At 45.5% G+C, this 14,582-nt stretch overlaps 1 protein-coding gene across 1 annotated transcript in view; it reads right to left on the bottom strand.

Annotated features, from left to right (window-relative positions):
• Window positions 1-14,582, bottom strand: part of LOC128726652 (frizzled) — a 184,783-nt gene that overhangs the window by 141,119 nt on the left and 29,082 nt on the right. The window contains exon 2 of the mRNA XM_053820475.1: window positions 1,074-1,193. Coding sequence (XP_053676450.1) covers window positions 1,074-1,193 — 120 coding nt within the window. The remainder of the gene's footprint in view (window positions 1-1,073; window positions 1,194-14,582) is intronic.

The raw sequence follows: 14,582 nt of genomic DNA on the forward strand, positions 1-14,582 counted from the left end.
TCACGGCGGAAATGCGTCCCACCAAAACGATGGCCCTTTTCGGGCAGAGCGCTCCGGAAAATGCCAAACAGCGCCCGTCTGCCTGCGTGTGGTGACGAACGCGACGAAAACAATACAGGTCACAGCACGGGGCCAGCCACGGGACAACGAATTTCTACACCGTCACCTGATCCATTTGGCGTGATACGCGGGTGTGACGTCACCGGAAAACACACCGGATCGGTCTAGAGATCACGATTTGGTTTTGATTTCCACGAGCGCATGCGGACGCGGAATTAATTTTCGCTAATTAGAAGCGCAAGCTCATTCGACCGAAAGTGATGTTCCCGTTCCGGTGGGTTTGAATGTCGCTGGACCCCTTTCGGTGAGAATCATATCCCGGAACTGATGGCGATGGCATTCCAACCGAGCGTCAACGAGCCATTTTCCCACCAACTGATCAGCGGGATATCAGGCTCGTGTTTGACGGGGGACTCGAACATCAGCACGAAACCCGAGCGCTGGATTTAATTTATCTATTGACCTAAAAAGCTGTCCGTGCAAACAATTCTAATTTAAAATATCAACACCCGTCGGCGAGTTCTCCGACGCCCCTGGAGCTGGGGGTTCCAATGGTTCGGAACAGCATTCCGGCAGCGTCACAAACCATCTTTCCAATCAACGTCCCCGTGCCGTAGATCCTTCGTTATCCCACAAACGACAGTTCCAACATCCCGTGCGCTCGGCTGAAAGCGAGACGTCAAAAACTTGCGCACCAAGCAAGCATAATTTTCATTATCTCCGGCCGAAAACTTCAGTAATTATTAATTCGTGTTGGCACATTTCGTTACGCCGAGTTCATCATTATTCCGAACATCAGCTGCACGCCGGTGCGAAGCCAAGAAAACAAGAAGCAGAAGTAGAGCAAACAAAAAAGCACGCCGGAAAAACTTCTCCCACCCTCGCACGATGCGAAGTGTCATGGATGCCGAAAACTCATATTTCAACTAATTGCGTTATCCTCCTGCCAGGGGGGCCAGGCCACAGTGTGCACGGGAAGCACGCCAGAAACCGAAAGGGAAATCCGCACTTACCGTGAACAAACAGCTCGCAACGCACACTGCCGCCCAGGAACCGACCCAGTACTTCAGCACCGTTCGTTCGCTTTCCGAGAAGAACATCGAGTTGCAGGGTGCACCGCAGTCCTTCGTAACCTGAAATAGAAAAAAAAAACAAACACGAAAACGTTAGTGCAAATACTGGGAAAACACTCCGGGGTGTGTGTGTGTGTATATGGGGAAAAAAAACCACCCTCATCGGGGTTAGAATTGAGTTAGGATTTGAACGGACTCCAAATTGCGAGCGCGTTGAAATCAGAGCTTCATCCTGAGCCGGCCAACTCGGGGAAGCTTTAGCAGCCGTGGTGCTGGTCCCTCGCTAAACCCTGATTAAATTTAAACGAAAGCGCCTCCGTTGGAAAAGCTCCCGATTTCCACCCATTTTCCTACGAGACGCCCCCTTGTCGAAGGTTAATCATTCCAAGCGGCTGAAGCAAACATTTCCCGGAATGTTTGAAGCCCACTGTGGGCTTTTCGAAGCGAACAAAACCCTCCCCATCCGGGCGAACTTGCATTAGTTTCTCGAAAATGTCGAGAAGAAGGTCACAGATTCTCAACCGGCATTAGCTCACGAAACGCCGTTGAGATGCTCCATCAACGCAACGGTTGTCCTCCAGACGACCTCAATCGAACGCGGCTCGTCGAAAATAGGCCTTCCAACCGGCTGGCATTAAGCACATGCACGCACCATCGCATTGCATCGACCGGTTTCGCTCAATGCTCACGCTCACAAAGTACAAACCCCGGCCCTTTCTAACGAGCCGATCGGCGATAAATCTTCTTCGAAACACCACGGGATAAATCAGCGAGCGCCCGCCAAGACGGTCGGATGCATGATGGACTAATCTTTTTCCGGTTCAGTACACGGGTCCTTTTGCACGGTGACACCGATTCATCAGCGACCAGGACCAATCTCCATCCGGTGGAAAATGAGGCCCAGTGCGATGAAATTGAACCGATAACCACCGTATCGGAAACCTACGCGTTTTCTGTGACGGGGGGTTTTTGATTTATGACTATTTGCATGCAGTTTCGAGCACGAGTGCAGAGTGCGGCCATTTCCCGCGGCCCATTAGCAGGGTCTAACCTGTCTGTCTGACACGCTGGGGAGACACACACACGCTCGCGTGAAGACCGCAAAGCGGGTCAGCCAGCAAGGAAACCGGTCTGGAAGGTTGGATTTGGAGCGGGCGCGCGCGAGCTGGAGCAGCGAAAAAAAGGACCCACACATTTGCTGCACATTACGGGAAACGGTTACCGCCAAGCGGGAGATCTGACCGCAAACGAGCAACCCGGGCAGCAAGCGAGAAAGTAATCCACGCGAGATTGGGAATAAAGCGATCTCGTTTCGGTTCGACATCCCGCGCGATCCGCCTTCGATCGGGGTCAGGCGTGGATCTTCTCCCTGGCGCATTGCAGCGTCATGCGATTTTCCACGCGATCGCCGGTTTACATTCATCATCTCGTAAAAGGCCGCGCGGGAAATGTCAAAAGGTCCACCCGTCTCCGTGTGCCATTAGCATCAGGATCTAACCGTGCGACGTCATAAAACGGTTGTCATCGTGCCGTAAATGCCGCGCGAGACCTGCCGACCTTTCTTCGGCGGCGGCAGCAGCGGCTGACCTAAATCCTGCGCACAGTGAGACGCACTTTTTTTTTTTGGGGCTCTTCGTCGGGGCGTATTTCAATTTCTGCGCGAAAGCCTCTCACGATCGCCTAACGGGGGTTCGGGCAAAAGCGTGGCTTTCTTCCCGCGATCACGGCTCTTTAGCTGATTGATCAGCCCGTCGCAAGATCGGCTCATTTATCGATGGAACGAGGCTTTAAAGGTAGGGGTTTAAACTGAAGACAAGAAGAAGAAGAAAAAAAAACTAATTAGCCCGGCGTAGGCTCGAGCCAATCGAGATTGGCATTTCGTGAATGAAGTGAAAGCTACGCTTCGAACCATTCAGTCAAGCACCCGGCCTCTCGAGCGCTTTTGTCTAGCGGCTTGAGTACGTGCTCGTAAAACCATACAAAACGACAAAAGCCCCAAGGCTCCGCGATGACTTGATCGATCGATGGATCGATTGGGATAACATCTATATGGCGATCGATCAAACACTCACTCTCAGCCGGTCCCGCAAGCGTACGCATTTAATTACACTACAAACAGTGCAATTAGACGAATTACGGTGGGTAAAGCCTGCACTAAAACAACTACGCGATGGGTTGAAGTGCTCCATGCTGGGATATTGCGCTCTCCCGAGAGGTCTTTCGAGTCATCGTTTGAGAGGTGTAAAATGTTAAAAGCCCTTTCAATTCAACCTGTGTTCAACATTGCTGCACTGCTTCACGCTGAAGTTGATCCTTTAAAAAAATCTAATGCTGCGCTCTGGGAAAGCGCCTAAACCGTCGAAGCCCGATGCTTGCGGATTGATATACGTCTCGTGCTCTCAAGCTCACAGTGGGAAAGATGGAAGGCTAAAATGGTTTCCGATCGACTGCACAACGAGGGCCGAATAATTTGTAATTGTTTTCCAATCCACTAATAGCTTTTCCGTGAATCGTTTACCGATTATGCAAGCCTTCTCCGGTGCGAAATCGCGCCGCGGAAAAGTGGAGCAGCGACTTTGCTGCGGTGCACGGCCTCGCAGGACGCGAAAATGCTAATGGAGCGGGAAACACCGTGCGCTCCTCCCTGCTGCACGGGTGGGCCGAAATTGATGGATTTTCGACAGCACAAAATCGCTACCCACGTTTTCCCGTGCTGATGCAAGCGGGCGAGTGCAACCCGGTTCGGTTGGTGTAAGTTTTAGAGCAGCATTGGGGGTGGGAAAATTTTTAGAATGCAATTTTGAAACCGTTGCGAGATTGTTCGCGTGCACCAGGCATATGGAAATTTGGTAGGGATTTCCATTAGGAGCAACTATCGATTTTACTTCAATTCGTACGCGAAAATGTGAGGTCGCGAAATTCCGATGAGCTACACGAATAATTATGCACTTATAAAGCTTTTCAATGTAATTTAATAAAATGAATTCACTAGACCTGACGAGGTTTTGTCTTATTTGAATTGATGTTTTATTGATTCGATTTTAGTTTAATAACGTCAATTTCTATCAAACAGCTTTTCACGGCTATTAAGGTCCTGAAAACCCCCGAAATCAATACCAAATTTCTATTGTTTTTAATTTCCTTTCACAATAAATCAACCACAGCACCATTGACACAAGACAGACGATACCAAAACCACCAAACGGGCACAAACTGTCAGGCTGAAAGCCGTCGTTGAATTTACTGCTCCCTGCGAACCTATAAATTGTACGCAAATCCTCAAATCGGCGCCATTTTGCACACCTTCCATCGAACGCGACCGAGGGACAAAAACAAAGAGCATATTTATCCTCTTCAAACCGAGCACTGAGCAACTTGTCTATAACAAAAAAAAAATTCCACTCCTCGAATCTGCCAGATCGGCATTAGGAACTTATTTCCGGCATTGTTTACGTTCGCTGCCATTCAAACCTGATTCAATATTTACCGTTGAAATTTAATTACTCTCTCTCTCGCTCGCTCTCTCTCTCTCCTTCTCGCTTTCCCCAACGAAACGCTCCCTTTTCACGGGGATGCCCTTTCGCGATCCCCCAACATGGAAGTGGAGCAGTTTCAAGGTCTCCTTGGTCTACGAATCGCGCGCATTCATTCATCGACCGGCACGGACATGTTTTGATAAAAATTCTCCACCCCAAAAAATTCGCTTCCCAAACCGCGCGTTTGGTTTGTGAAGAAGTATCGCAGCACCGCTTTGCTTTGCTTGCGGTGAAGAGGCGTGCCAGCTACGGGACATTCCCTGAGCGCCCGGTGAGGCTTGGTTGGAATGTTAGAAGCCTACCGCTAGGTAAAGCCCCCATCCATTAGGCTTCGGTTTTGATGGTGGTTTTTCGAAGGCGGGCTTCGAATGGCGGGACCAACAGCCGAAGCCCTTCGAGACCCGGGCCCTTCGAGACGATAAGATTTGCGGCGTAATATTTTCGACAAACTCATCACAAAAGCTTGCCCATAGATGCTAAATGAACTGTGCGGGTGGTGGTTCGCTTTGGCTGCTTTTGTGCGAAAGTTGCTCCAAACGAAACTGTCGTCGCAGCTTCGGCGGTCCGCTCGTTCATCGCCAGCCGACCTTTGCAGGTCAAACGGGACGAACCAAATTGAACGGGTGACCGGAAGCATCTTGGCAACGGCATTTACCCATCGCCCGCTCGATTCTACCCGCCCACGCGGCACAACAATGCCAGTGTCTTTCGCTGGGGGTGGAAGGAAGCATAAATATTTTCAAACTAGCTGATAAACCCGATTTCATTCGGGTCGACGTAGTTTGAGGAAAAATAAAGGGGCATTTTTACGTATGCTTGGGTAATTCAATTTTTGATGTGCATTTTATTTTTTTCTTATTTAGTTGTATTCATTCTATAAACGTTATTCTCAACCACGTACACCCGGGATAAGGTGCCCTTTCACGGTTCGGAGAAGGAAATGTCTTCCAACCAATGTGAATTGCAGTTTACTTTAAGTTTAGACTTAAGATAATAGTTATAAGCAATACGACCTGGCCGTCATTGATGAATAAAAAAAAATAAACGTTATTCCTAGCTTCGTCTTTGAAGGTTCTCTATTTCAATCAATTCATCTCTCGCTGGTCCTCTAGGCATATCCCTTCCAATTGGTTGTACCTGGCTTTTTCAAAATATCGTTCACTGTTTTATAACAAATCGAGCCTTTTAACCATCTTAGCTATGAAGAAAAGGATTTTTTTCAAGAAAAGGATTTTTTTTATAAAATCCTTTCTTCTCTTGTTGTTTCACAACTTCTATTTAGCTTCATAATCTTTCGCATTTTGCACGTCATCAAATTAGTAAAACATATTTTTTATGCCTTGTGTTTTCCTCTTTAATTCTTTCGGAAATACTTTTTTATACAGTATCATTTGTCTTGGATCCGTCACATAAATTTATTTACATAGCAATAAGGAAATGTAGCATGTTGTTCCATCCTGAGCATGTATGACGTTCAAAATCTTTCTACTTTTCTAACACTTATTCTTATTTTGTCACTGAAGCTACCTGGAAACAGTTTTCCATTTTCCTTTATATTTGATCTGTATTGCTGTTCTCTTTCAAAACTTCATTTCATGTTTGTAAGCATTACGCTCTGAAATCGATATTTAAATTTATTACACCAACCACATTTCCAACGCTACTCAACACAATTAAAAACTGAATCTTACTGAATAACGGCATAGCGCTATGTGTTGCAAAATATTGTACACTTTTAAATGTAAACATGCATGAGAAGAAAATGAGTTGACTTTCTAAGCTCAGTTTAGTGTCTAAATAAATTTTTGAAGAGAGAAAAGTTGCAGGAAACTGGACTGTTTGTTGACGACTTTACATTTTTGTTAATTTCTTTTATTCTGATAATGGAAATTCCTTTCCCGACCATAATGTAAAAGTCACTTGTAAAAAAGAATAAACAAAAAACCATTTTTATCATTGAGCGATATTTGAACATAACAATAAATTAGATTTCCATCCACCCATTTCCGCATTGCAGAATATAATATTTTATAACTTGTTGTATAGACTGTGTTAAGGCGTACATGAAAAGTTGTTGTTAAATTTGACGATATTTGTTACTTTGGGCATTTTTTTTTTCAATATTCCGAGCAGGGATTGTATGCCCTTCCACGAATTTGTCTCCAACCGGGAGAGCTGCAACGTCCCATTCTAATTTTCCAGTAAATATTGACATTTTTAAGAATTTGCCTCAATTCATTTAAATCAGACATGATTACCATGCTTGACTATATTTTCCAATACTCTAATAGGAAGAGCTCGTATGGGAGCTCTTGTTTTTAAAATTTTGTGTAAACAGAATCATCCTCACCTAAAATCATCCGGACCAAGCTTTATTGCTATGACCGAATTATTTTCTTGGTAATACAGACAGGAGGTTCTTTGGAAACCTCCCTTTGTTTCCCACTGGCGTAAATAAATCTTCGTCGCGTTATGAATAGGAAGAAGCATTTGTAGCGTGTTTCAATCGAATTGGATGCCATGTGTATTTTTCAATATTTTTTATGTATTTGGTAGAGGTAGAGGGACAACCATTTGGTTATCCGCTTGTAGAACTGAAATTTAGAAAGTCTTTGTATTAAGTGATAAAATTATAGTTGATTTCGACGACATATGTACTTCAAAGTGATATTTTATGATTTGTTAAACGGGGTGGGGGTGCGGGGGGGGTTGTATGACAGCCCCCCTTTGTTCTTCATTGAAGAGGCTGAAATTTTGCCGGGGTTGATTTAAGCTAATATAACATCTATGTACCAAATTTCAGCCAAATCAGGCGTCATATAAAATTTTAAGCGGATAATATTCATTTTTTATAGGGGGAGATTGTATGGGAGCCACCCTTTGTTCCTCATTGAGATGGCTCAAATTTCGCGAGTATAACTATTTCGCGAGTATAGCAAAATCGGGCAACGCCTATAATTTTAACGGATAATATTCACTTTTTGGAGGGGGGGTTGTATGGGAACCCCCTTTGTTCTTCATTGAGGAGGCTCAAATTTTTCCAGTATTTGTTTGAAGCAATGAAACATCTATGTACCAAATTTCAGCCAAATCAGGCGTCATATAAAATTTTAAGCGGATAATATTCATTTTTAGTAGGGGGGGTTTGTATGGGAGCCCCCCTTTGTTCCCCATTGAGATAGCTCAAATTTTGCCAGTATTTGTTTAAAGTAATAAAACATCTATGTACCAAATTTCAGCTTAATCGGGCATCATTTGTATTTTTAAATGAATATTCGCGAATTGGGGTTGTATGGGAGCCCCCCTTTTGGGGGGCTCTAAAAAAAAAATCAAACGCCTAAATCCGAGACCATTATGCACCTATGTACCAAGTTTGGTGCAAATCAGTTCAGTGGAAACCCCATTGAAGCGCACGCATAGGCACATATATATATATATATATATATATATATATATATATATATATATATATATATATATATATATATATATATATATATATATATATATATATATATATATATATATATATATATATATATATATATATATATATATATATATATATATATATATATATATACATACAAACATTCATTTTTATTTATAAGATTATAGATTATTATAGATAAGATTTGTTAGAGGGGGGGGGGGGGGGGGTAGAGGTGGTTTATATGGGAGCCCCCCTTTTTTCTTCATTGAAGAGGCTGAAATCTTGCCAGTATTTGTTTAAAGTAATAAAACATCTATGTACCAAATTTCAGCCAAATCGGGCGTCATTTAAAATTTTAAGCGGATAATATTCATTTTTTGAAGAGGGGGTTTGCATGGGAGCCCCCCTTTGTTCCCCATTGAGATGGCTCAAATTTTGCGAGTATTAGTTTTTAGTAATGAAACGTTTATGCACCAAATTTCAACAAAATCGGGCTACGACTATAATTTTAAGCGAATAATATTCACTTTTTGGAGGGGGGGTTGTATGGGAGCCCCCCTTTGTTCTTCATTGAGGAGGCTGAAATTTTGCCAGTATTTGTTTAAAGTAATGAAACATTTATGTACCAAATTTCAGCTTAATCGGGCATCATTTGTATTTTTAAATGAATATTCGCGAATTGGGGTTGTATGGGAGCCCCCCTTTTGGGGGGCTCTAAAAAAAAACAAAAATCAAACGCCTAAATCCGAGACCATTATGCACCTATGTACCAAGTTTGATGCAAATCGGTTCAGTGGAAACCCCATTGAAGCGCGCGCATAGGCACATATATATATATATACATACAAACATTCATTTTTATTTATAAGATTAAAAGTCCCCATCCCTTAGGAGCTCGAGCCGCCGTGCCACACGATTCGTCTTCTTTTATTCTCCCACGGGGCTGCTGGCTACGGGTGCTCTTGTGTGAAAATGAATAAAGCAAGAACGCTGCCAAGAACAGCAGCAGCAGCGGCAGGAAAGCGAATGGCTGTGGTTTGAGCAATAAATTTCAGACCATCATTCGGGAGAATTTCCCTGCGAAGGCCGAAGAGCGGATTCTTAGAGAACAATCTTATTTTTCCCCCTTTTCAAAAACACGATCAAATTGACTCCGAGATCCGCTGTGAGATTCTGAGGCAGACGAAAAACTCCGCTCTATTGGCGGATCTCCTTGTTTCAAGATTTTTCCCTATTTGAAGATGAAAATTGTTTCTCTTTTTTTTTGGTGTTTTAAAGTGAGTGAGAAAAGAAAAGCGATAAACGCGCGCTGCCTGTTTTTGTCAATCAGAACGTCAAAAACCGGCTCATACATTGTGATTTCTTCGAGCATCCAAAAGTTTATGATCATCTCGAGTAGAAGGGATAGTTGAAGAAAAAGGCATAAAACCCATAATCATAACATTAAAAAAACGTTTTGAGCATTTGAAGAGGCCCTGGGAGTTAAACTCACCCGCGTTAATTGAGTGCCGCGACTGTTTGTTTTATTTGACATGCTGCGCCATTAGCATAACGCAAGCCAAAAGCCAACGCACGCGTTAATCATATTAAAATGTCCGATCTTTCATCGCGATATGCTTGGAATGGAAATGGAAGGAGAGAAAAAGCTCGCTCGTAAGCTAACATTTCCTCAATTACAATTACACCCATTCGCGCGGGGCTGACCAAAAAACACCCAAACGAAAAACAAGCCATTCCACCGAAAAAGTGCCTCCGATCAGATTTAGCAACCCACCCAGTCGTCACCGTCGGCTCGGAAACACGTACCGGTAATTAAAGGAAATTAGTTCCACGTAAGCGAAAGTGGGCGAAAATTCTACTCCCTTCGTTCGCCGCTTCGTTCTGGGCAGGGGGGAAAAGCGAACGGAAAAGCGGGACGCGTTTCACTCCTTTGTCTCTCTTTCGCTCACCCACTAGCACACCGTTAGAGCGCCAAAGCTAGTGCCTTTTCCTCCACCCAGAAGAAGCCAATTAATATTCACTCAATATCGCCATCATCAAGAGACCGCCAACTCTCGGCAACGCGGGCGAGCGAGCTTTGAAAAACATTCACCCGGTCAGTTGGGCGAAGACCCCAAAAAAAAGGCGGCTGTTAGAGCTCGGAGAGCCATCGAAGAAAAAGGGGAAGAAAAACAAATATTTGGGGGGGAAAAAACGCCGTTTCCAAGGTGCATATATGCGCCCGGCGCTCCTTGCGGATGTAGCGGTGTTTTTTTTTTTTTAATTTTCCCGGCGTCGTTCATGATGGAAAAGTAACTGGACTCGGGGGGCTCTGCAGCCCAAACCCAAAACCTATTCTTGTGACGGAGCAGATCCACTCCCACCTCAGCGACGAAATGGCCCAAAACCCGGACGCTAACGCTATTTAACGGACAAAAAAAATGCTCCAAACGCTTTTCCTACACGCAGGCCTGCACAAATGCGTTTCAATTCGCCACGCCGCCGCCGCGTTTCGGAGCAGTTTGTTTCCATTGCCCAAAAAAGGTTCTTCAGCCGCAGAACGAACTGTCGCGGATGGTGTTCGGGTGGCCAGGGTTTGGCCTCAATTCACCTCTTACCACCACCAGGTGTACCGAAAGAGAGAGAGAGAGAGAGAGAGAGAGAGAGACCCTTATCTCTTTGAAGTGCGATCGCCAGTCCCGTGAACGACACCCACGACAAACCCCTAAGCTGACAGCTTCCAAGGGTGGGTCGCTCGAAAGCAAACGCAATGGGGAGAAAAAAAACAGGCCAAAGACACACACACACACACACGCAGACTGGCGGAAAATCGTGCGCCCGTTTGGGGGTGGAGAGTTGACAGGACTAAAAAAGGGCAAAAAATCGATTCTCAATCTCGTTTAAATAGGCCCGCAGATAATGAGATGCAGAGGCCACGGTAGGGCTCTCAAAAACAACGCGAGAATGAGAGAGAGAGAGAGAGAGAGAGAGAGAGAGAGAGAGAGAACGTCGCAACAAATCGAATGCACACACACACACACACAAAATTATGCTAGCCGGCCGGTTGGATCCGCGTTGCGCTCAAGAAGTGGCACACACTTAGCCCCAACCGGGGATTATTTGCATATAGATAGACACATGAGAGTACGCCGCACACGCCAGGGCAAAGGATTTCTTTTTTCTGCCTTCTTCTTCCTCCTCTTCTGCGTCACTTCGACTTTGCGCCCCGTCTCTAAACCGGCCTCTTGGTCAATCGTTCACTTAAAATATATTATTCTTCCCCCCTACCCGAGGAGCGCGCTTATGCAAACTTCAATCTCATTCAATTCAATCTCCGGCCACCGCAAAACCACGTCAAATGTCCTTCGTCACCGGATTGGCACGCTTCGGGGGTGATGCAAGAAAAAAAAAACAAAAAAGGACACCGAAAGGGCCAACCCCTAGTTGCCCTTTTCGTCGCGCGCGGTCAGCATGTGAAGAATGTTGATCGATCACCGCTGACGAAAGGATCGTCCCTCTGTTGGAACTCTTTTTCTTTCTCTCGCTCTCTCTTTGAAGACTTACGAGGTGACGGCATTCAACACCGCGTCGCCAATGTCGTGTTATGTTAATGAAATTTGCGCAAACATCGGATCACCCCTTCGGAGCGGTGCCTGATTGCATATGGAACAGTTGTTAGCAGGGCCGCAAAATTCCGCCGGCACACAAAAACGGGCGCTCGCACGAAGACGCGTTGTCTTTCACTCAATTTCTAAAACGCAGGGCGGCTTCTTGCAGCGGAATACGGTGGTGGATAATTTCAACCACAAGTGCGCCGAACGCCTGAAAGGGGGTTTGCCCTTTTGGCAAATGGATTAAAAATTCAAGTCCGATCCTAAACGGGCGTGTGGTTGCATGATTGGATTCGCTTGCAAATGGTCGTTGCGACGTTAAACAGAGAGGCAGCCTTGGAGTGTTCGACACACGTTAGGCCTTGGGCACGAATGCTCGTGCATGTCCATCCGGGAAAGGAAGTAGCTAAAGCGGTGTCACCCTCTCGGGCGGTATGTACTTCAGTACTGAGCCTTCAAAAGCCAAATATGCTGCTCCGAAAAGGGGAGCTCGCGATCGTAGGTCCTTATTAGAGGCGAAATTTCAAACGAAGCGATCGTGAGGGAAACTGACACCTTCCTGTACGCCATGGCCAAATAAAACCATGAAATACATCCATCATGCAGCGAGCGTGCGTTGGTTCGTTTCTTTTACCCAATTTAGTGCTAGTAGTTAATCAACAGGCCGGTGCATCGGTGAATGAAGCGCCCGAAAATGGGCATCAGGTGCAAGTTTATCTGATTTCTGAAACAGGAAAAACTGCTAAATCACCGTAGGAATAGATAGGTGACAAGCAAAAATCATTAAATAAAGATTTCATCAACTCTCTGTCAACGAAATATGTGGAGCAATCGAATGTCGTTTACTTCTTATAATTCAAAAAAAAAATAGTTGAACTAAATTTCGACAAATTAAATCTTATTTACTACGTGCAGAAAATCACTTTCAAAGGCAAGAAATTGTTAACAATCAACATAACAAGAATTTGTTACATGTTTTACTGTCGATAAGCAACAGTTTTGCTCATCTGTTTGTTTTAATCAGCTACATAGTTGTTATGAAATACTTTGTATAACAGCACCACATTGATTATTTGTTCATATTGCTGATAATCACAACTGAACAACATGCTGTCGAGCTTTTCAGGATGCAACCGATAGTGGCGATACTCAGCAGCAAAAAAAAAACACCCAACGCGTCATCTTCTCAGATCATCCATCGCTTTAGCTGACGTAAGGCGGGAACAATTCCACCTTAAGGTCAAAGCACCCACCCTGAGCTGATTGAAAAAACACTCCTTCAAACAACGCAAACGATGCGGTTCACAAAACTACAGGCTGACCTTTGCCGTCCCGGGCCCGTCCGATTACGAGCATTTATCATCCAAACACGTGCGCCGCGGGGCCCAACGACCTCATAACTTTTCCGACAAATAGTTTCGTCCGGCGTCCAACAAAACCGCTCATTATCGGTCGTTTTGAACTGTCTTAGCAGCGCATTCACGACCAAACCGAGCGGATCACGATCTCCTTCGAACACTCCCGGCAAGCGGCGGACGCGAACTTACTCAGCGTGAACGCCCCATCTAATGGCCCTTGTAAATGACCTGTATCTGTTTCCTGGACCAGGAGGAAAATAGAAAAGTACGACCCAAATTTTGGCCCCGCGCACCAAAGTGATTCCCGCGTCGCCAGGAGACGAGGCTGCTTGCACCGTACTTATCGCATTAACCGATTAGTGCTGGGTGTCGTTAACATCTCATCATCATCAACGGCATACGAAACTGGCCGCGAGCTTGTGTGTGTGTTTTTTTTTTCCTCCTCCGCTGAGACGATTTTCCCCATGGGGGTTTTGTGCTGCTTCGGTTTCATGCAACCCCTTTTTTCAAAGGGTTTGCGTCGCTGGTTTGGGTTTGGAAATTTGATCATTTATTTGATTCCATCGGAGGGTGGGCGCAAAAACATTTAAAAAAAAAAAACAAACCGGACCGTGGCCAGTGCGCCACTTCGCAATTACACACAGGAAACAGGAGAGAGAACAAAAAAAAACACCCCGTAGAAACAATTGTAAAACAAAGAAAATTACAACTCCGCCCAGAACAAACATTAAGCGCTGGTGAGTGGCGCAAACGAGTGCAGCACAAAAAAAAAACGAGCAGTCGAGCACTTCCGATGCAGCGACACGACCGCTTGAGGGAAAACCCTTAACGGAAGCGGACAAAAGCACGCCGAAAGGCAGAGATGGGAAAATGGTGGAACAAACCTCGGACCGGCGTCTCGGTACGAGTCGTAACGATGCCGAACAATTAGAGCATAATTACGTCACCACTCAGTGAAGCCCTTCACACGGTTCAGTAGGACAAAACGCGCCCGGTTTTGCCGTTTTGATCTAAACTTCGACCAGAATCTCTACCCAAGCGTGTCTTGTCGCGTAAAATCAACCACCAATGGCCGCCTCGAAAGCGTCACTTCCGTCCCGGGATCGGTGGAACGAAAGGAAAACCCGCCCGGGAAAGGCGACGATGTCATTCAGAAAGGCAACCCGCGAGTCCCCAAGCGAACGCGTTCCATCTTCAAAAGCGAACCGCGCGAACGACCGGACTACGGCCCGGGTGGAATCGGCTCGAATCAAACGAATATTTGAGATGGATTTCTTCACTCAAAACCCACCGGGAATTTCGTAGCACTCGAGGCTCGGAGCGTGATCGCAGCAGCAGCAGCAGCAGTAGAGACATGAAACAAGCGCTTGTGCGTGCCACCGTGGCGAAGGTGAACTATTTCAGCGACGATAATTCGACGATGGCGATTTAATAACTTCATTTTGTGGTCCGAACACATTTCGCCCTCCAGGGCAGCGTGTCAAAGCGAGCGAAGAGTGAAGCATTCCAGGAAGCAAGCAATTACCGGAAGG

Source organism: Anopheles nili, chromosome 2 (genome assembly GCF_943737925.1).
Source record: "Anopheles nili chromosome 2, idAnoNiliSN_F5_01, whole genome shotgun sequence".
NCBI lineage: Eukaryota > Metazoa > Arthropoda > Insecta > Diptera > Culicidae > Anopheles > Anopheles nili.